At 57.1% G+C, this 22,823-nt stretch overlaps 1 protein-coding gene and 1 long non-coding RNA gene across 6 annotated transcripts in view; both read right to left on the minus strand.

Moving 5' to 3' along the window:
• The window catches only part of STIM1 (stromal interaction molecule 1), a 67,848-nt gene extending 45,251 nt beyond the window's left edge, over positions 1 to 22,597 (minus strand). For 2 of the 4 annotated variants that reach the window (XM_027669030.1, XM_027669031.1), the window contains exon 1: positions 22,129 to 22,597. In XM_027669030.1, coding sequence (XP_027524831.1) covers positions 22,129 to 22,258 — 130 coding nt within the window. In that variant the 5' untranslated portion in view covers positions 22,259 to 22,597. The remainder of the gene's footprint in view (positions 1 to 22,128) is intronic. The other 2 variants (XM_027669032.1, XM_027669033.1) reach the window with 1 other exon arrangement.
• On the minus strand, positions 15,702 to 21,520 carry LOC113959788. Of its 2 annotated transcripts, XR_003531919.1 has the most exons (4): positions 21,436 to 21,520; positions 17,590 to 17,621; positions 16,760 to 17,496; positions 15,702 to 16,501 (listed from the first exon to the last, which is right to left on the minus strand). It is a non-coding gene; the product is annotated as an uncharacterized LOC113959788 (long non-coding RNA). The 2 variants fall into 2 exon arrangements; XR_003531918.1 differs by having other exon boundaries at positions 16,760 to 17,621.
• Positions 22,598 to 22,823: the final 226 nt, after the last annotated feature.

Below are 22,823 nucleotides of genomic sequence, written 5' to 3' on the forward strand. Positions count from 1 at the left end.
CCATTCCCCTCCCTGTTATCCCATTCCCCTCCCTGTTATCCCATTCCCTTCTCTGTTATCTCCATTCCCCTCCCTGTTATCTCCATTCCCTTCCCTGTTATCTGCATTCCCCTCCCTGTTACCTCCATTCCCCTTCCCTGTTTTTGCTCTGGGCTGCAGCCACAGAAATACTCAAAATGAAGAACCATGACCATGACCAGCCCCCTTCCTCAGACTGATGGAAGATTAAGCCTAAAGATCACACTACAAAACCATCCAATGGTTTGAGCAGGAAGGGACCTTCCACCATCCCAGGCTGCTCCAAGCCCCATCCAACCTGGCCTGGAACACTAACACCAGGTCATTCTGAGACACCCTATGGCACCTTCAGCAAAAGCCTCAAAATGAGTTTGAAGTTGGCTTTAAGTAAATCTTCTCCCAGAAGGCCCAGCCCTGATTTTTGGCACAGCAGTTTCCACAAGAGACACTTGCAGCCCTTGGGAACTGAGAGCACTGCCTGCCCTCCCACCCCCCTCTCTGAGTCATGGCAGGCTTTTGTCTCCATCCTGCTGTTTGGTGCCTCCAGGCTTGGTTTTATCTCCCCACTATCACTCTCAGCAGGCAGAACAAAGAGTCCCTTGTCCCTCCCGGGGGTGTCCTTGATGGCAAACTAATGTGGGCACATCAACAGGGGCCAGCTCTGCACTCTCCTCCCAGCCTGGCACCCCTCCTCTGGCCATTGCTCCCCACTCACACCCACCCCAGACCACCAGCACACAGTGGGGCCAAAGTGCTACAGGAGAGGAAGAGCTGGAATGTCACAGAATTCCAGAATCAGTGAGGCTGGAAAAGCCCTCAGACACCATCATGGAGTCCAACCATCCCCCAGCACTGCCAAGGCCACCACTAACCCCTGTCCCCAAGTGCCACATCCATGTGGCTTTTCAATGCCCCCAGGGGTGTGACTCCCACCCTGCCCCAGCAGCTGTGCCAGGGCTGGACAGCCCTTCCCACCGAAGATTTTCCCCAATATCCAACCTAAACCTCCCCTGCTGCAACCTGAAGCCATTTTCATCCACCATGGAAAGCAGTTTGGGTTGGGTTTGCTTTACAAACAGCTTACAAAGTCTCTTTTTTCTTTGCCCAGAGAGGCTGTGGAGGCTCCAGCCCTGGGGACAGTCAAGCAGGACAGGACACAGCCCTGGACAAGCAGCTCTGGGAGGCTCTGCCCCTACAAGGGGACCATCTCCAGAGGTCCCCTGGAACATCAAACCATTTCATTCCAAGTCTTGCCTTTCTCGTGGGAGATTCTCTCTAATGAGAACTGTGTTTAATTTCGGGTTCCTTTAATTTCCTTATCTGTAATGACCCCCAGAGCTCTTTGGGGCCCCGGTAGCACCAGGCCCTGCAGCAGGAGCAGCCCCGGGACAGCAGCAAACAGCAGCTTAATTATTGGGATTGTCATTTACATAACTGGCTTTTATAAACACCGGGCTGGCAGCCAAGGAAAAAAGCCCTATATTTGGGGAAAAAGAAGTGTTTACATATTTCACCCGTGTAAACAAGGGCTCAGCTGAACTTCCTCGCTCAGGGCTCCTCCCCCCCAAATCTGGGCTTTAATCACAGGCAACTTCAGGAATTTCAACGGAGGCATTAAACTGGTTTGTAAGGGATGTATCCAGAGACTTCCATCCCTCTGGAGGGGCAAGGAAAATGAAAGGGAATCCTGATATCTTGCAAGGAGGCTGCAGAGCAGCAGCACAGTGAAGCAAAAAGGGCCTGGGAACAATCCAGGGTTTCCAGCTCCAATTCCCAACCAGCAGAGCCTGACAGAGCTCCGAGGGTATCCAGCTATTCCCACTGTCTCCAAAGGTATCCAGCTATTCCCACTGTCAGGACACTGCACAGCTGGAATCGTTCACTGCAGAGAGAACTGTCCCTGCTCCTCTGGGTTTAACCCTGGGAGATGCACACAGAAATCCTGTCTTTAAAGGAAGGGGGATTTATCAAACAGGACTGGGATTTTGGCACATGCCCATTTCCCTGCTCCCCTTTCCCTGGTTCCCTTGGCAGTCCAACTCCTTCCCTGGGAGGTGCAGGGCCAGGGCACCAAGTCCTGCTCCAGAGGGCAGCAACATGTGACTCTTGGCTTCCCAGTGCCAGAGGGCAGGGTGAGATGGGATATTGGGAAGGAATTCCTGGCTGTGAGGGTGGGGAGGCCCTGGCACAGGTTGCCCAGAGAAGCTGTGGCTGCCCCTGGATCCCTGGAAGTGTCCAAGGCCAGGTTGGACGGGGCTTGGAGCAACCTGGGCTGGTGGAAGGTGTCCCTGCCCATGGCAGGGGGTGGGATGGATGAGCTTTAAGGTCCCTTCCAACCCAACCCAGTCTGAGATTCTGTGATCAATACGGACCTTATCCATGTTTCCACCTCCCTCAGAGCCTGGAAACTGCAAAGGTGATTTTCCCAGCAGTTCTGGGAGGTAAAACAGGCAGCTGAGGGGAGCTTCCTCCCAGCAGACAAAGCAGAGCATTCAAGGAATCATCTCCCTTAAGACACTGAATTATTCCCATGCTCTTTTATGTCCCCATCACCCCTGGGATGTTCCCTGGTGTCCCCATCCCCCTGGGACAGCAGGATCTGGAGCTCAGCAGGAATTCACTGCACTCAGTCCTGTTTCCACTTCACAGAATCCCAGAATGGTTTGGGTTGGGAGGGACCTTAAAGCTCAGCTCATTCCACCCCCTGCACGGGCAGGGACACCTTCCACTAGCCCAGGGACACCTCCCACTGTCTCAGATACACCTTCCACTATCCCAGGGACACTTTCCACTAGCCCAGGCTGCTCCAAGCCCCCTCCAACCTTCAGTGACTATGGAAGTCTTAGCAGGAGTTCAAAGACAGACTTCTTCCCCTCTGAGGAAGCAGTTTTCAGGATGCAAGAAACCATCCTCTTGAACCCAACTCAGATTAAACAGTCTAGAAAAAATGTAAATCCAAGAAGAGATTGGGCTGTTTGATCTCTGAGAGGCTTTTAAAGAGAGAAACTACACCCTCGGGTGTCTCTGCTGGAAGGTCCAACCCAAAATGTTCACAAACCATCAGATAACAGTGCCCAGGGAAACAGGCCCTGCTGAATTCCTGGGCCCAAATCTGTCTCCCCTGCTCTGGAGATGCCCTGGTCTCTCAGGATCAGGATGACAAGGCCACACAGGGTGAGACAGATGCAGAAGGAAGCCCTCAGTGATCCGTGGAGCCTCCTGGCTCCACCAGCAGCTGAAGACAGGGACGGGAAGGAATGAAGCAGCAAAGTGAGGTTGTTGTACAGTCGTGAGCTTACATTCAATTAAAACCTCAAAATTCCTTCCACAAACGGGCTCCTCTCCTTGGCACACACTCAGCATCTATTTACTACCACCAATTCCCTCCTAATGCAGTGCAATCAGCCTTTTTCATCCCCTCAGTGCAACCATTTACTGATTTAATACTAACCCATGTCTTCCAAACATCCTCCCCCTTTCCCTTTCATCCCCAGCTTCCACCCAAGCCCCTCCACCAGAACCTTTGTCATTCCACTGTTCAAATGCTCTGCTTTTTCCAGTCCATTAAAAACCCCACAACTCCCCAAATTCAGACATCCCCCAAACCCAAGGCTATTCCCACTGAGGTGGGAAGCACCAGCCACAAACCCGCTGTGGATCTGCCTGTGCTGGCAGTGCCCACCCCTGCTCCTGCTGGGCTGTCCCAACACACTCTACCCACGAGGGACCACCCCACCTCCAGCAGGGTTTTTGGGAACGATCCCACCCTCCCTGTGGCTCTCCAACCTGCCCAGAGCAGATCTGGGCACCCTTTCCTTGGGTGCTCCGGCCTCAAAGTGCCACAGGGATCCTTTGCCTGCTTTCCCCGGGCCCAAGGGCTGGGGGATATTTCTCCTGGGCTGAATAAATAAGATAACAGGAGTTGTTTGGGTACCACCCTGTCAGGCACCTCCATGGTCAGTGAGAAAATCCCAGGGCAGGGCCTTCCCTGGGGGAGCAGCCAAGCCAAAACACCCCATGGGCAGGAACCCTCCTATGAGCTGAAATAACTGGAGATCGGCTTACTTTGTAACAAAACCCGAGGTAATCTGGCTGCTTACACATTCCTGCTCCTGGTGTGGAACAAAACTGCAGAACTGAACTGTCCCCACGGCCAAGGCCACCCAAAAACGACGGGAGAGGGACTTTTTACACGGGCAGACAGTGGCAGGGCACGGGAACGGCTCTAAACTGAGAGAGGAGAGACTGAGATTAGATACTGGGAAGGAATTCCTGGCTGGGAGGGTGGGCAGGCCCTGGCACAGGTTTCCCAGAGAAGCTGTGGCTGCCCCTGGATCCCTGGAAGTGTCCCAGGCCAGGTTGGACGGGGCTTGGAGCACCCTGGGCTGGTGGAAGGTGTCCCTGCCCATGGCAGGGGTGGCACTGGATGGGCTTTAGGGTCCTTCCCGACCTAAACCACTGTAGGACTCTGATATTCCCTGTTTTGGGAATGCTCTGCAGACCCCACCTAGTGCTGGGAGCAGTTGGGGGACACGGGCAGGGCTGTGAACAAGGACCTGTGGTCTCTGCACTGCAGGAGTCCAGGGCAACCCCATGGCAACATCCTGCTGCTCAAGGACCCAGGATCGGCCCTCCTGCTCCGCAAAGAGACAGGAAAATCATCCCGCTGCCCAAACCAGCCTTAGAGTGGTTTTCCCAGAATCCCACAACGGTTTGGATTGGGAAAGACCTCAAAGCCCATCCAGTGCCCATCTCATTCCATGGGCAGGGACACCTTCCACCAGCCCAGGGTGCTCCAAGCCCTGTCCAACCTGGCCTTGGACACTCCCAGGGATCCAGGGGCAGCCCCAGGTTCTGTCTGAGGTGCTTTGCCAGACTCCCAGTGAGGGGTGGGAAGGAATCAGGGCTGATGTGAGTCCCCCTGACAGCCGTGAGTCAGCGCTGCCCCAGCCCACGGCGCCGCACCCCGGGGTGCCAAACACATCACTGGGAGCTTTTAACTGAGAGAGAAACTGCTAAAAGTCAGGAAACCACATAATGGACGAGTGAGTCATCCCTGCCTGAAAAACTGGAGACTCCAAAGAAAGCTCAGAAGAAATCAAAGACAAACCCACGAGGTTTCTGCTGTTCCATCCCCTCATCCCCGAGCCACGCGAGCTGTTCCTGTCCAGAGCCAGGGACTGCCAGTGCCCACCTGGAACTCAGGGATACACCTGGGAAAAACACCAGGGGCAGTAACAGCTCAAGGAACAGAAGCAGAAATATTGGTAACTCTCACCAGGTGGCAGAGGAATAAAGAATTCCCCTCTTGCACTCACTAGTTATTGACAAATCATGGAATATCAGAAGGGGTTGGGTTGGGAGGGATCTTAAAACTCATCCAGTGCCACCCTCTGCCAAGGGCAGGGACACCTTCCACCAGCCCAGGGTGCTCCAACCCAGCCTTGGACACTCCCAGGGATCCAGGGGCAGCCACAGCTTCTCTGGACAACCTGGGCCAGGGCCTCCCCACCCTCCCAGCCAGGAATTCCTTCCCAATATCCCATCTATCCTGGCCCTCTGGCAGTGGGAAGCCATTCCCTGTATCCTGTCCCTCCATCCCTTGTCCCCAGTCCCTCTCCAGCTCTCCTGGAGCCCCTTTAGGCCCTGGAAGGGGCTCTCAGGTCTCCCTGGAGCCTTCCTTTCTCCAGGTGAACCCCCCCAGCTCTCCCAGTCTGTCCCAGATCAGAGGGGCTCCAGCCCTGGGAGCAGCTCTGTGGCCTCCCCTGGACTCTCTCCAGCAGCTCCATGTCCATGCTGTGCTGGAGGCCAGGATGGAAAGCACAGAGCTGATCCAAAGGCCAGGCTCACAGCCTGGCTCTGATTCACCTTCTCAGCCTCAAGGTTGGCTGAGGGAGCCCAGCACCCCAGGAAGAGCTCCAGAGCTCCAACATGGACATCCAGAAGGGCTCTTCCCTGCATTGCCTGGCCTCTTCCTCCTCCTCCCACCAGCCCAGGCTCCAAGCACTCCCCGTGGTCCCTTCCCAACTGTGCTGCTTCATAATTAATCCAGCAAAGCAACCCCATTCCCACGCTGCTGTACCAGGACAGCTTCTCCCAATTTCAGCCTTATTTACCCCTCATGTGGCTCCCCAAGAATTGATGATTCCCACTGCCACAGAAACCCTGGAGAGCAGGAAACAGGGTGACAACAGCCCTGGCCATGGCACCTGCTCTGCTCTCTGCTGTTCCTGCAGTGACAAGGAACAACCTGCTGCTCCCAAACCCCCCTCCCGTGGGATCATGGCCCTGCTGCAGCCAGCCTGTAGCCCTCCCAGCAAAGCCCTTCCATCCCATTGAAGGACACAACTCCAAGAGGACAAGGTCCTGCCAAGGCCAGATGCTGCCCATCCCTACGGCATCCACGGGCAGAGCCAGCTGGAAAATGCCACGTGGGAAAACACACCTTCATCGTCCGACCTCGACAACAGCCTGCCACCATCAGCTGGACCTCTTCAGGAACAAAAACCCCTCCCAGCCACCCCGTTATCCCTCCACTTCCCCAGGCTCAGCCACAGGAACACCCCATGTGCAGCTCCCTTTCCACGCCGCCGCCTCCCTTCCCTGCAAAAGGTTGTTACTAAAAAAGAAATGGAAGAAGAAAGTCTTGCAATGACTCACTGTGAGCAGTGGTTTCTCTGGGTGTCTCTGCTCTGCTACACTGGGGATGGAAAGGCTCCTCTGGGAGGAGAGAGTGGGGACAGTCACCCCTGGGACCAGTAACACCTCCCCTGAAGTGACTGTTCTGGAGCTGACCAGGGAAAGAGGAACTTTCCAGAACAGATGCTGACTCAGCAGCACTGAAACTCTGGGGCTCCTCATCCCAGAGGGGTCCTGGCAGTGCTGGGGCAGCAGGAGGTGACACATCACAGGAGGTGACACGTCACAGGAGGTGCCACCTCTAGGCCATGAAACCTGGGGGTGCAGGAGCTGGTGCTGCCAAAATCACGAGAGAATCCCAGGATCACTGGGGCTGGAAAAGCCCTCCCAGCCCATGGATCCCCCCTGGGCCCCATCCCCACCTTGTCCCCAGCCCAGAGCACTGAGTGCCACGGCCAGGCCTTCCTGGGACACCTCCAGGGCTGGGCACTCCAAACCTCCCTGGGCAGCCCCTGACAAGGCCTCACCACCCTTTCCAGCAGTAAATTCCTCCTCCTGTCCAACCTGAGCCTCCCCTGGCACAGCCTCAGGCCGTTTCCTCTTATCCTGTCAAGGAGGGAAGATTTTCCAGTGATGACAGGCTGTGATTCCATCAGCTCAGCAGCTCCTGAAACCTCACCCTTAGCCTGAAAAACCCACATGGAGGGGCCACTCCCACACCTGGCTTCCCTGAGGATCAGAGGGCACTTGTGCTTTGGGAACAGCAGGGATTTCAGAGTAATCCCAAACCACCTCTGCTCCTTCCCAGAAGGCAGAATTCCCAAAATCATCAAGGCTCTTTGCAGTGATCAAAAGGCTTTAAAGGGCAAGCTGGGAACTCCTTGGACAAGCTGCTCCTCACCCTGGACACAGGGCAGAGCTCTGCAGTGCCACAGTCCCTGCTGGGGTCAGCGTTTTACACCAAGGCTGTGTCAGCACAAACCCCAGGAAGGAGCCCCCAACCTTTCCTTAGCCCAGCTCCAGCTGCTGCTCCACTGCCCCTGCTAAAACCCACTGCTCAACACTCCTGAGCCTGCCCAAAGGACCCAGGAACCACAAGTGAAGAACCTGCTGAAAATCCTCATAGATTGGACCAGATTTGGGGGTTCCCCCAGAACAGCAGCTCACCTTTGCCCCATCATTTTAAAGCCAGGATTGAGCCGGTGCTCCCCCCCCCCCAGAGGCAGCAGGAGAGGCCCTGCAGGGTTGGGATCACACTGTTCCCAGAGCTCCTGCAGTGCTGTGCACACAGCACACACTTTGGGGGAAGTTAAGGCAGGAAAGGGACAGTTTTCCAAATCCCAGTCACTGGGAGTCAGATTGCAACAACCCCAACCATGGGATCCCAGAAGGTTTGGGTTGGGAGGGACCTCAAAGCCCATCCAGTGCCCATCTCATTCCATGGGCAGGGACACCTTCCACCAGCCCAGGTTGCTCCAAGCCCCGTCCAACCTGGCCTGGGACACTTCCAGGGATCCAGGGGCAGCCACAGCTTCTCTGGGCAACCTGGGCCAGGGCCTCCCCACCCTCACAGGGAGAGATTCCTTCCCAAGGATTCCTACTCTAACCCTGCCCTCTGTCCCTTGTACCACATACCTGCCCCTTTTCCTGCCCCTGGGCAAAGTGTCCCCCGTGGCTGTGGGATGTGGGTTCCAGGTGCTCTCTGACCCTGCCCCACAGCCCCCGGAATGCCCAGCTCCTGCCCTCCCAGCCAGCTCTGCCCACAGGGCTCCGTGATCCGTGTCCCCTCGTTATTCCCAAGTGCCCAAGGAGGGAACGCACCATCCAAAGGCACCACAGGCACGGAGCCACACGGAGGGTTGGGTTTGACCCCGTTGTTACTTGAGCTGAACAAACTGATCCCTTCCACAGCGATTCAGTGGGTAAGAAAAGGCCCCCCAGAGTTTCAATGGGAAGGATAAATCACCTTGGACCTGGGAAGGGAGCAGCAGAGGCTGGTTTGGGAAGGGCCCAGCTCTGTGCCGGGCCGGGCAGGTCTCCACGGCACAGAGAGTGCTCGGGGCAGCACACGGAGGGCAAACAAATAAATTCCTCAGGCTCCTTCCCCAGCACTCCATAAATCCTGCAGGCAGGGTCAGGGCTCAGGTAGGAGGGTGGGAGCCCAGTGCAGGCTGAGCCCTGAGCTCAGGACATGGAGCAGCTCCAGCAGAGCTCTGTCTCTGGGCTGGGATCACAGGGGTGGCTCTCCCTCCCCTCACACTCGTGGCAGGGCCCTGGACCCCAAATCACACATGGAGGAGCTGTGTGAGGTCACTGGGGGCTCAATGCCACAGTGGGGGGCTCAGGGCAGTGGGACCCCACTGCTCATCCCCACCCTGCATCCTCATCCCACCCGAGGGCTTGGAATGCTGTACTGGGAGTATCAGGTTAGAGCAGTGCCCTTGGAACAGCACTGCCTCCAAGGAGCTGCCTTTGGAGCTCAGAGCCCCCCAGCAAAGCACCCAGAGCATGGAACACACACACCACGGGATGGAAAGTTCAGGAACACACACACCACAGGATGGAAAGTTCAGATTGGATCAAACAGCAGCCTGGGAGGGTTTGGGACCAACATGGGAATCAATGGAAGTGCCCATGGCCTGCAGTGGAAAACAGACCCCTTGGGTTATGTGCAGGTTCATTACAGACCAGCACAGCTTCCAGTGGAGCTGAGGCTCCTTCAGTGATGTGCTTCCAAACCACAAAAAATGGCCTTATTTGAAAAAATTCTTATTCCAAAACACATGTAGGAGGGTCCAGGACTTTCTGCATGAGATAAACCACCAAACTTGAGAAAATAGCAGCTTTCAGCATGTAAATTAAAATGAAAAGTATTCTCATTACTGCACAAAAAAGAAGAGACCAACAGAATATTGTTGTCATTGACAGCTTAAAAGCTAAACCCTAAAAAAACCTGCATCTGGTCTCTTCTTGAGGCAGACACGGATAAAACCATCTCATTCCACCCCCAGCTCACCTGGCTGGGGCTGGAACTGGGAAGCTCCACTTGCCAAGCGCTTTGGCAACTTCACTCAGAGAGTGAAAAAAAAAAAAGAGAGTTTGTGGGAAAAAAATTCACGTTATTTTTTCAGTTTTATATTTTCAGGCTCCATCAGCTGATCTGAGAAAAACCCCAAAAGCCAAAAAAAGGAAGCTGTGTTTCTCCCTGCCGAGGCTCCTGCCCAGCACAGCCCCAGCCCCTGCCCTGGCTGCACTGGCAGCGTTTCCTTCCCCAGAGCAGAAGTGTCACCTCTGCAGCATTTCCGCCCCTCCGAGCTAAGTTTAGCCATCATTAGGCCACAGATAAACCCCTCCTAAAGCCCTCACCTCCCAGAGCCCAGCAGCAGAGCCAGCTGGTTGGCACCAGCCAACCCAACCACCCTGGCTGGAGCTTCACAGAGCTCGACTGTCACCCAGACCGGGGTTTTTACACTCGTTATTTGGTGGTGATCCTCTGCAGCTCTTCCAGGACTGGAGGGACAGCAGCACCAGGACCTGAGCAGCAACACTTGGGCACGTTGGACTGAGAAAAACCCCTGTGAGTGTGTAAAATCCTGGGTTATCTCTGTCCTGCTGTGCTGACTCAGCGTTCAGCACTGGCCACAGGCAGGTTAAGGGATTGTGTTCACCAAAGGGAGAACTCCAGCTACCAGGGAAATTCCCTGCCAAATCCTAACACAAACACACAGGTGAGGCAGGAATACCAGTCCACACTCCTCTGGATCTTTTTTAACACCTTATTAACTAGGAAAAAAACCCCACTCTATAGACTCTAACCCTCCAGGAGAAAACATTCCTTCCAGCAGCAGCATCAAGGGGAAAAGGAGCTGGGAGTTCTCCTCCCTCCTCTGCTGCAAAACAGGGAGTTTCTTTGCAGTTCCTTAAAAATTCTTGTCCAAACCACTTACAAGTGGCACAGGCTGCCCAGGGCAGGGATGGAGTCACATCCCTGGAGGGATTTAACAGGATGTGGCACCTGGGGACATGTCAGCGGTGAGGGGATGGTTGGACTTGATGGTCTCAAAGGGCTTTTCCAACCTTAACAATTCCATGATCCCCTCCACTAAAACCAGCCCTTCCTCACCTTCTGCTCCAAAGCCTTCACGTGTATTTCTACCAACACTCACACAAAGCCTCTACTGAACAGTAAAACCTTTCCCCTCCTTCCTCCCAACACAAATTCCCTCATTCCACGGGACAGCTGTGTCCTGGTGCAGCCAGGTAACCCAGGAAACCCCACCAGTGCACGTGCAGTTCCAACCTGGTTTGCCACAGCTGAGCAAACCTTCCTTAGGGATTGGGTCATTCCAGAGGAATTCAGCCACAAAGTCATTTTAGGTTGGAGAAGACCTCCAGTATCATTGTCCAGCCTCGCTCCAGCAGCTCCACGTCCTTCTGCTGCTGGAGCCCAGGGCTGGAGGCAGCTCTGCTTTGGGGCCTGACTCAGGGGGCACAATCCCCCCGTGCCCTGCTGCCCACCCGTGGGATCAGCCAGGAGCAGGGATTTCGGGGCCCCAGTGCTGTGGCTGGGATGTGTTGGTTTGCCAAACTCTCACAGATGCCACTTTTCGGCTCCTGAGGTTCAAACCCCAAATCCCTCATCCCATCCCTGCTCCACACAGACACAGCAGGTCCGAGGTGCCCGATCCCAGCAGTGATGGATCCCGGTGGTGACTGATCCCAGCAGTGACCGATCCCAGGAGTGACCGATCCCAGGAGTGACCGATCCCAGGAGTGACCGATCCCGGCAGTGACCCATCCCGGCGGTGACCGATCCCAGGAGTGACCCATCTCAGGAGTGACCCATCCCAGGAGTGACCCATCCCGGGAGTGACCCATCCCGGGAGTGACCCATCCCGGCAGTGACCGATCCCGGGAGTGACCGATCCCGGGAGTGACCGATCCCGGGAGTGACCGATCCCGGCGGTGACCCATCCCAGCAGTGACCCATCCCGGCAGTGACCCATCCCAGGAGTGACCCATCCCAGGAGTGACCCATCCCAGGAGTGACCCATCCCAGCGGTGACCGATCCCAGCGGTGACCGATCCCAGCAGGGATCCCACTCACTGCTGCTCCACCTGGACCCGTTTCTGGAGCTGTGGGAGGACTCTGGCCCAGCCCACGAGCGGATACACATCCAGGGGCTAAATTTACTTCCCAAGCCAGAGCGGGTTGATGAACCCTCCCGGTGAACCCCCCCTATCCTGGCACAGCCATGCCCAGGAATGATGGATGTGCCACAGGCCGGGCCACCACGCTGACCTTTGGGAGGGCCTCAGTGCCCTGCTCTGCCAGGTGACTTCCTGCCCAGCAATGAGATCCCTGCACTTTAATCCTGCCTTTGGAACAGGAAGACTGGCGCTTCCACATCCTACGGCACCACGAGGTTAAATATACCAGAGGAACCCCGAGGAGCTGGAAGCAACATTCCCAGTGCAGGTGTTTGGCACACACTGGAGAAGCCACCTTTGCTCACAGGTCCTCTCTGGGCTTGATCCAAGGAGCAGGAGTTGGGTTTGGTTTAAAAATCGCTGCTCCTGAGTGAGCAGCAGTTGGAGTTTCTCCCAAAGGAATCACGAGAACGAACCAATTACACCTTTTCAATGGGAATAAGGATGAGCTGGGCTGAAATGTCCCCTTTTCCTGCATCTCTGACAACCTCCACCCTGGTCCAGATGCTCTTGGCAGCAGCCAGGAGAGCACAGCCCAAACCCCCCCAGGCACAGCCGGGCTGTGCTGTTCCCTGGATTTCCTGGGACTTCTCCCACATAGAACCCAGGGTGCTGGATCCTCCCCACGTTCCCAAGGGAGGGCACCAGGGCCATCACAACGCTGGGATTTGGGGCTCCCTGTGCCCAGGGTGCCTGTGCCGAGCCCAAATTGTTCTTCCAGAGCCCTGAGTGGCACAAACACAGCACAGAGCCAAAGGAGAGAGGTGGGGGACAGCAGGATACCTCCTCCCAGCACAGTCCCAGGGAGCGGGGAAAGCATCCCAGCCATTTCACCTCGTTAGGCTGAGAGGCTGAAAATAGCCCCGGGATGAAAAACAAACCCGTTGGACAAGTTCTCCAAAGCCAGGGGCTCTGGCCAGCAGGAGCAGCCCCGGAGCTCTGTCCTGCCTGGAGCTCCATCCCAGCCAGAGTTCCTGCACCTGGAGCTCCAGAGGGGACACAGACAATGGCACTGTCACTGCCAAAGGGGCATCACACCCAGGACAGCCCGAGGGAAGGGAGGGTGAGACACAGACAGAGCCCTTTGAAGATATCCATCTCACAGGGATGGCACAGGAATGCCAGACATTCCCATTACAGCTCCCCGATGACAAACTCCAAGGGCTGAGCCTCACCCTTTGATGCGTGAAACATTTTTTTTTCTCCTTTCCCAAGAAGAAAAATAAAAGAGAGATGGGAGGAAAAGTCATCAGCAACCCCCCACCTCTCACTTCTCACCCCAAAAGCTGTGAGGAAAACCCCAGGGGTCATCCTGCAGAGTGGGAGAGCGGCACTGAGTGCCCCTTTCCAGCCTTTTTTTGTTAATGGTACAGCAAGCAAAATGAGAGACAGGAAAACCTGTTTATCTACAAAACACAGAGTGCAAATCTCCAGGAAACGGCGGGTCCACCAGAAACCTCTGAGAGCAGCAGGACCCCAGGCCAGGACAGCACTTGGGATGAGACCAGGACAGCCCTGGGGTGGGAGCAGGACAGCCCCCAGCACTGCCCCACCGAGAGGCCCCTCTGCCTGGAGTGCTGCTGTCACCACTCCCACAAAACCAGCAGCACCTCCAGGGTAGTTTCCACACTTCCCCAAGTGTCTCCTTCTTTATCCAGAGGGCCCCCAGGACAGAGCTTAATGAAACACTCTCCCCACAGCAGCCCAGGCTGCAGGGGTGCCACTTCCATCTGCCATCCCCGAGGGAGGCTCAGGAATCTCTTCCCCTTCCCAGCCCTGTGGCAGAGGGTCCCAGCTTCCCCCTCTCCACCAGCAGCCAAAGCCAGCCCAGAGCTCCAGGGGGGCTTTTTAACCCTCTGAGACCCTGGGCATGAGCCACAGAGCAGAGATGGGGCTGCTCTGGCAGTGCTGGGCACGATCCAACACCCCAAATCCTTCTGGAGGGTCACCAGCTGCTGTTTGTGCTGGGATTGCCCCTGGGATGAACTGACCTGAGCCCCCCATGCAGAGTCCTCAGGGTCCACACACCCCACAGCTAAAAGCACAGGCAGGGACAAGTCCTTCACTGATCCTTTCCACAGGCTTTAAAAGAAAGAAAAAACCAAATCTCCTCCTTATTTTCAATTTCCAGAGCAGACACACCATGAAATCCCAGGAACATTGAGCCACTACCTCCCTTCCGAAGTGCTCAGCTCTTCCATCAGCCATTCTCCCATAACACCTCATTCCTGATTTGTTTCTTTTCACTTCCCACAAGCCTAATCCTGTTGCTGACAGGCCAGACCTGGATCCAGCTCCAGGAATGCCAAGCAGAGGAGAAAGCTGGAAGGCTCCAGGAGGACCTGCACAGCCTGGGATGGGATCCCTTCCTTCCTCCCGACCCTCAGAGCTCACCCACAGCCCCAGCAGGTGGGAAAAGCCATCACACACAGGATTGAGGGAATGCTGCCTCCAGGTATCCATCCACACCTCACCTGAAGTCCTGGAGCTCCTCCCTGACCAGCACAAGATGCCAGACTTGAATTTTTGCCTCCCAGCTGCCAAGCAGGAGGAACAAACCCACTGGGTAGCATTAATAACAGCAGCTGTTTGGAAAGGGATGTTTCCAGAATTGGTTCTCTCCCCTCAAAATTTAGTTTTTATCCCCCATCCTTCTGTATCAAGTTAAAAAACAACTTTCTTTCCTCTTGGCTTACTCACACATTAATTATGTCCTGGCACTCTTACAGATCTAAACAAATGCACTGCTGAGCAGCTTTGATCCTGAATTATTCCTCCCTTCCCTGCAATCCAAAGCCTCCCTTGCCTGGGAAGGGGCAGGCTGTTCCAACCAGCAAGCTGTTCCTTTGGAACTAGAAGAGGAACATTCCTCAAGTTCTCCTGTTTATTGTGTTCCTGTCCTCCCAGAAGGGCGCCGAATTTCAGGCCCCAGAGCTCCAAACCTGGAAGGACTGACCTCACAACTCCATCCTTCGGGGAAAAACAAACAGGGGGCTACAAAACCAGCAGCTTTTCCTGCAGAGCGTGTGTGTTGTGTCCTCCAAACATCCTCCCTTCCAGGGGCACGGCTGCTGCTCTCACTGAGCACTGCTGGGCTCAGGGATTCCCAAACCCCACAGGAGGTGAAGGGCTGGTGGAAGTGAGGGGATGCAGAGTTCCTGGGTGGGACAAAGTGCACTTCCCAGGAAAGGCTGGATTTGCCTCTGTGGGTCCTGAAAACATCCCTTCCAGCAAAGCTCAGCAATGTGTACACACATAAAGAAAAATATGTACATTTTTACCAAAGGGGCAACAACTCAGGCTGGTGAGAGACTTCCAAGGAGCACTTGGTGGTTCCCAAAGTCAGACTCCACAGATGTCCATGACATGCAGCAAGTTAATACTTTTTCCAAAGGGGAAAAAATAGGTTACTTAAAAATAGGCCCATAATCCAAACAAACAAACATCCCGGTACTGTTTCACGGGGAGAAAAACAGGGACAATTCAGGGGCAGAAATTCGTGTCGTTCCCCAAGGATTTCCTTCTGCTGCTCTGAGGGTCTGACACCGAGCAGGGCTGGGGACTTCAGCCTGCACTGCCAGGGAAAATAAATATATCAGCTGGGCACAGTCCTGCCTGGCACCCTTATCATTCACAGTGCTGTAATTATTATTGCAGAGACCCTGGAGCCCCTTCCAGGGCCTAAAGGGGTTCCAGGAGAGCTGGAGAGGGACTGGAGACAAGGGATGGAGGGACAGGACACAGGGAATGGCTTCCCACTGCCAGAGGGCAGGGAGAGATGGGATATTGGGAAGGAATTGTTGGCTGTGAGGGCGGGGAGGCCCTGACAGAAGCTCAGTTTGAGGCAGGAGCTGCTCAAAGCTCCCATGTGCTGCAGGAGTGATGGAGCAATGAATGGCATCACCAAAGAGTCTCCAGCATCAGCTCCTAAAACTGCCCTGCCAGAGCCATGGAGCTGCCAGGAACCAAGTGAGGCAGGACTGCAGGGACTGGGTGAAAGGAAGGCAAGGGAAAATTAAAGTGCTCCAGAGAGCCTCCCCTCAGCCACAGGAGGGGAGCAGATGGCTCAGGGACACAAAACACCCCCAAATTCCAGCAGCAAATAAGGCCTGAGGGCAGGAGGGGGAAGCAGCAGGTCCTGAGGCTGGGGGGATTCCCAGACCTTCACCTGACATCAGGTAACATCCAGTGTCCTGTTTCCAGCAGGTTCCAACACTGCCCCTGCAGGTATCCACAGTGGGGCTCCAGCCAGCCAGACCACCCAGGAAAATGAACCCCCCCAGTTCCCAAAGAGGCAGTTCCAGTGGGAATCCCAGAGCTGCCCAGGAAGCACCACAGCTCTCCCGCTGGCTCCACCTGCCCAAAAGTTCATTTCCCCTTCTCTGGATTGAAAGCAAAGCTAATTAATGAAGGAAACAGCTTTTTCTACACTAATTGGCCTGTGTAATTAGGGCTCTGAGAAGCAGAATGCCAGGCTGGGCACAGTCCAGCAGCTGAAGGTGTCCAAGCCTGGCACTGACCCTGGAGAGCCACGGTGGGACAGGAGCCACCAGCACAGCTCCCAGCAGGACCAGCAGCAGGATTTCCAGGAGCACAGGGATAACCTCGGGGAAAACGGCTCCTTTTCAACCACCTGCTCACAGAAACAGCCTTTAAACTAACAAATCATGGAATCCCAGGATCCCTGAGGCTGGAAAAGCCCTCCCAGCCCATGGATCCCCCCTGGGCCCCATCCCCACCTTGTCCCCCAGCCCAGAGCACTGAGTGCCACGGCCAGGCCTTCCTGGGACACCTCCAGGGCTGGGTACTCCAAACCTCCCTGGGCAGCCCCTGCCAAGGCCAAATCTACATGGAATTACACCAGGAGAGCCTTTTACTTCCCTTCCCTCACCCAAAACTGGGCAGATCATGAACCACAACTCTCTGAAGGATAATACAGCTCCCCTGTACTGTCACCAGAGATCATTCCCATGCCTGGAGGAGGAGAAGGGAAGAGCCCTCACCTGGAATCACAGTGTACCAACATACCCAGGCAGCCCACAGCTTTTCTGCAGGCAACAGAAAAGTAAATTCCTTTCCCTTCTTCCACCCTTTGGGATGAGGTTCTGCTCCAAGATCATCAAGGCATCCCAGATTAAGTGACGTCAGGAGGCTCCTCCATCACACATTTACTGCTCCATCCCCTCCTGAGAGGAAACTGCAGACAGGGGGATTGCTGCCTTGGACTTCCCACATGGGTAGGTGTATCCCTGCCCCCCCAAGGAAAGGCCCAGCTCCCTCCAGCTCCCCCTGCACTGCTCCTGTTGGAAGGGACCACCCAAGGGGCACTGGGGGCTTGCAGAGAGCTGCTGTGCAAAGGGGTAAATAAATAATCTAACAAGAAATTCAATTAAAATCCCCTCTGTGATCCAGCTGAGCACTGCTCCACGTTCCCGGGCCCAGCAGGGAAGGGAATGAGCAGGAGGCGCCCAGCACTCCCACTGCTGCCCAGCCAGCCCTGCTCCTCCTCCTCCTCCACGAGGCCACGGTTTGCTGCCAAAACACAGTTCCTGCACCTCTCAGAATGGCAATTCCTCGAGATGAGTTTCATTCCCAAGGCTGTGCAATCCACTGTGGCTTCCAACCGAGCTGGGGAAGAACAGGGCCTGTTTCCTGGCAGGCTTTTCCAAGTATTCTCACAACTGCTCTCCCTCCCTTGCCCAGCCCGAAGCCGCCAGTCACAGATGTGAGTCCTGCTCAGTGACCGTGCACACCTGACAGGGTTAATTCAACTGCACAGTCCTTCCAGTCCTGGAGGCAAAAGCTCCTTTAGGAAGTGTTCTATCAAAGCAGGGAGAGCTGCAGGAGCTGCTGCAGGGAGGGTGTGCTGGGACAAGGCAGGTCGTTGTGCACCTCCCGGGGCTGTGATCCAGGACAGGGCTTGGAGGTTCCCAGCACAGGAATATCGGGATGAAATCCTGCCCTGGTTCTGCTCCCACAGCACAGGGAGGGGGGCACTGAGCTCAGAGAGCAGCCAGATCACAGAATCCTGGAATGCTGGAGGTTGGAAGAGACCTCCAAGAGCGTCGAGCCCAACCTCCCACCGACAGCGGTGTCTCAGCAAACACCACGGATTTTATCCAACCCCCTGCCTCCAGCAGTCAGCCCCTTTCCAGAGGCTGCCTCTCCAGCATCCTGCTCCCTGCAGCCCATGGAGTGTGTGGCTCTGGCACAGGGACAGGGCAGAGCCGTGGCTCCTGGCACAGGGGCGGGTGACGCACACCGGCACCACGGAGGAGCTGCACCAGCGTCACGATCCCTCCGTGACGGGAGCGCTGAAACCGGGAGATGGAGGAGAACCAGCCCCGTTCCCACCCTGCAGGATGATGCATCACCGAGCTTCCAAAGGCTCTGCTGAGGCCTGGTCCTGCTCAGGTGCCACGAGTCCAAACCCATCACTTTCCAAGGTTTAGCAGTGAAGGATTCACCTCCAGTTAACCCCCGGGGCCTGGGATGGCAAGGACAGGAGTGCTCGACCAGAGTGCCTGGGCACAGTGTCCTCCCCCAGAAAGGAGTGTTTCCCCCTCGGGAATTAATGCCCAGTTCAAAGGCTGTGGTTGCAGCCCCCCCTCCCCATGCTGGACTGTGTCCAGTGGGATGTTCTGTGGGTTTAAGTGCAGCTCCAGGTGCTCCAGGCAAACACAGAAATAGCCCTGGGCACGGCTCTCCAGGTTTTCTTTGGATACACTCTGGTTATTTTTGTAACCTGTGTTCTAAACCACTTGAACAAGAGCAAATATGATTCAGGAATCAACACAGGGGAGCAGCAAACAGGGCAGGGAGAAGGAGAAAGGAAGGGAAAGAAGAGCTGCTTGGCATAAGGAAAAGCCACCAAAGCCTGTCCCATCCCTGCAGCAGAGGGTCCAGCCCCCACCAGCCCCCAGCACACGAGCTCCACGTCTCCCCAAAAATGCCTCAATCCCAACACACCATCCAAAGCCCATCCCTTGACTTGCAGGAGACAGAGACAGGAAAAACCCACACTAAGATCCCTGATCTGAGAGCCCAGACCTCCCCCAGCACAGGCAGAGCGTGGAGACACAGCCCTTCATCCATAGGGATGCAAGACCACAGGAAGGAATTCCACAGAAAATGAAATAAGGCTCAGGGCAGCACTTCCATATGATTGCTTGGAGGTGGCTCTGGATCTGTCTGTAGGTGGAAGGTGTCACCCCTAAAGGAACCAGGAGTGGATCCCAGTCATGCAGATCCCTGCCCCTTCACAGCCAGTTTTCCTTGGATCTCCTACAAACACACCTGAAGCCCCACCTGAGGGTGCCCACCTGTGCTGGGCTGCACAGAGGGCAAACAAGGAAAACAAGAATCACCTTAGATCCCAGGAAACTGCTCACAGCTGATGTGACTTAATGAGGAAGAGGCCCCTGAGCACCTTAATATCTTAAATGAGATGGAATTTAAAACTTTTGATCCAAACCCACCTAAAAGTTCTGTGCAAAGTGTTTGACACAATCCCCGAGGATGTTCTCACAACGACCAGAAAAATAAACAAAACCTGGTTGGCTTGGGCAGCAGCCCCACTACAGTGAGTGGAAGGAGGAAAAAAAAGATCCCTGAAAGTCCAGTTTGTCCCCCAGGAACCTCGTTTGCCCCTTTTAGGGGGTGTGAAAAGATCCCGGGGCCGGGCTGTGGCCTGACAAATTCTGGCTAAAAATAACCAGGGGCGGGTGAAAACAATGAGGTGTGGGACGGTCACACATCCTGTGAGAGCACCGGGAGCTTCCCAAACCTGGGACTGGGGCAAACCCTGCCTGCTGGGAGAGGGCCCTCGTGGCTGCTCTTGGCTCCAACCCCCTCCTCCTCTGTCTCAGCCTCTCTGCCTTGTGAAATGGCTCCTGCGCTGCCGAGTGGAACCAAACTTCAATCTGATCTCGGCAGGAAAAGATTAGAGATGAAAGATTAAAGCCCTCGACTCGCCTCTGAGTGAGTCAAAGCCAGGAGAAAAATCTGATTTTCCCCGGGGTTCAGTCACCAACTCTGATTCTCCCGCACGGATAAAACTGCCCGCGTCAAACTCCTGCGTATAAAAAGAGTCTCTGAGGGACCGGGATCACCCCCTGACCCTCCATAAAACCCGCTGCTGCATCCCCTGAGCTCGCAGGGAGATCTCGGCAGCCCCCGAGCTCAGGCTCCCGCCCTCTGCAAACGCTTCCCTGGTTCCAGGGAAAAGCGGCCGCTGCCGATATTTCATCATTACAATCGTGCAACGCCGGTTAAAGAAAAATACCCAGCACCTCAGAAAGTGTGTCAAAAACGAGCACTTTCGCTTTCAAAACGCCGTCCGACACCCACCTCTGCCTCTCGCCCCGGCTCGTTCTGCTTCCAGGGAAAACACGGGGAAAGGCGGCTGCTGAGCCAGCCGGGAACATCCCCTGCTCCCAACTCCAAAAGCTCCAGAGCAAAGGGCCGAGAGACCCCAGAGGACACGGGGAGCGGTGGGAGCGGAGGGAAGGAGCCCCTCGGACCTGCCCGGCTGCCCCGGGAGGGACACGGAGCAAGGGACACAAACCCGGGGACACAAACCCCTCCTCTGCACGTCCGGGGCTCCAAACCTGGCACCATCGCCTTGCAGGTCTGGACACCCAGCAGCGACCACAGAACACGGCTGGGAAAACCAGCAGTGACCAAAAGCACCTGTCCTGCGGGAACAGCCCGTCCGGGGGATTCACTGGAGCCCGGACCGGGGCTGCTCCCGGGCGAGGACCCGGGGCTCCTTGCCGGCCCCGACCCCGGGGCTCCTTGCCGGCCCCGACCCCGGGGCTCCTTGCCGGACCCGACCCCGGGGCTCCTTGCCGGACCCGACCCCGGGGCTCCTTGCCGGACCCGACCCCGGGGCTCCTTGCCGGCCCGGCGCTGCCTCCGCTCGCAGCCCAAGCAGAGCCAGCAGCTGAATCACCCGGGCTGCCACACTTCTGCAGGGCCTCCAAAAATAACTCCGCTGGAAATTCCTTGGAGGCACAAACCTCGCTTCAGAAAGGACTGCAGAGATCCAGTTTCCTTAGTGGAGCAGACTGGATGTGAACTGGCCCGAGCGCCTCGGAGCACACGGAGAGGGGACAAGGAGCCCCTTCTCACGGGCACAGAAAACAGTCACAGAGCCCATCCCGGAGCAACCCCGGGATCACGCACCGATCCCGGTCCTCCTGCTGCCACCACGGCTCCAGGGCCTGCTCCCTGCCCTGCTCCCACCACCCAGTTTTGCTCACAAAGCCAAACCCTTCCCGGGGTCTTTCATCCTAACACCTGCCCCTTGCCCTGCACCCCAAATCCCTCCCTGAGCTCCAGCCTGGAGAGCTGCTGCCTCGCCCAACACAGCACCGAAACGAGGGTCTGGAATTGCTCAGCACCTTTTCTCCTGCCCAAGCACCCAGGTGGGATCCTCTGGATGCCGGCGGCGGGGGCTCGGAGCCTCCCGGGGGCTGAGCAGCACGTGGCGCTCGGTGTTTTGGCTTCCTGGGAGCTGAATCCCATTCCAGAATCCCTCTCCAGAACCCTTCCCGGCCCCCTCACCTGCAGGGACGCGGCTCAGGGGGGTGCAGGACCCCCGCGGATTCCCGTCCTGCTCCCAAAGCTCCCAGCAGGACTCACGGACCGGGCTCCAGCGCTGACCTCGGGGACTGTCACAAGGACGCGGAGCCCACGGAGGTGTCCCCGGCTCCCAGCCAGAGCCGGGCTCCAGGGGGAAAATCCCCAGGGGCTCGGCTCTCCGGCCTTTTTGGCTGGAATGGGGGTGGTTTTGGGGCGGAGGGGATGGGAATAGGGGATACAGAACAGCCGGGAGTCAGGGCTCTGCTACCTGAGCTCCTCAGGTGGGAACCGCTCCGTCCCCGGGGCGGGGGGACACGAACCCAGGAACGTCCCGCACCTGGGAACGTGGCTTAACACAGCCTAAAACACCGGGATTTCGGAACGGCTCCCTGCCAGACCCGCGAACAGGTGAAACAACGCCAACAACCCCAAATCCCGGGTGATGCGACTGCGCCCGGACGGGCCCGACGATCCAAAGGGGCTGGAATGTAAAACTTTCGGCCCCGGCGCCGGAGCCGCCGCGACAACAAACACGGGGCGCTGCGGCCCCCGGAGCCCCGCGGGTCCCGGCCCGGGGTCAGCGGGGGCTCCGCGCGCGATTTGCCCAAATCCCCGCGGAATGGCCCCAAAGCGGGGCTGGGGCGGGGCTGTCCCGGGTGTGCCGGCGGGTCTCACCTGCGATGGCCGTGTCGTCCAGGTGCGATCCGGGGGCCCGCTCGGCGCTCCCGGGATGCGGCGGCAGCAGCAGCAGGACGAGGGAGAGGCCGCACAGCGCCCGCACGGCCCGGCCCGGCCGCCGCTCCATTTCCGCGTGCCCGCCGCCGTCAGCTGCCGCTCGGCATGGGCCCGGGCCGCGGGTCCCGCTTATCCCGGCGCTCCCGCAGGTCGCGGCGATCCCGCTATCCCGGCACCGCCGCAGCTCCGCCGCGCTCCGCGTACCGGAACGGCCCCCCCCGCCCGCAGTGGGCTCTCCCAGCGCGGCCCCCCCGCCGCAGTGGTACCTCCCGGGACAGCCCCAATCGCCCCGCGCACGGCGGGCTCTTTCCGGGATAACCCCGCTCGCCACCCGCCTCTCTGCCGGGACAGCCCCGCTCCTCTCTCTCCCTTAACCCTTCCCCGGCCCTCTCCGTCCACCCTCCGCCTTCTCGCAACGGTGCCGCCCGGAACCGCCGCTGCGTGAGCGCTGAGACAGCCCCGCCGCCCCCCCCCGGGCGATCGCAGTGGTCTCGCCCGCCGTGAGGTGCACCCGGCCCCGGCACCGCCCCGCGCGCCCACGGGGGGCGGGGCCAAATCGCACCGCGCCCACCGAGGGGCGGGACCAGCCGGGGGCGGACGCGCGACCACGCCCCCCGCTACCGCCCACCCGCGCG

Source organism: Corapipo altera, unplaced genomic scaffold (genome assembly GCF_003945725.1).
Source record: "Corapipo altera isolate COAL_440 unplaced genomic scaffold, ASM394572v1 189, whole genome shotgun sequence".
Lineage (NCBI taxonomy): Eukaryota > Metazoa > Chordata > Aves > Passeriformes > Pipridae > Corapipo > Corapipo altera.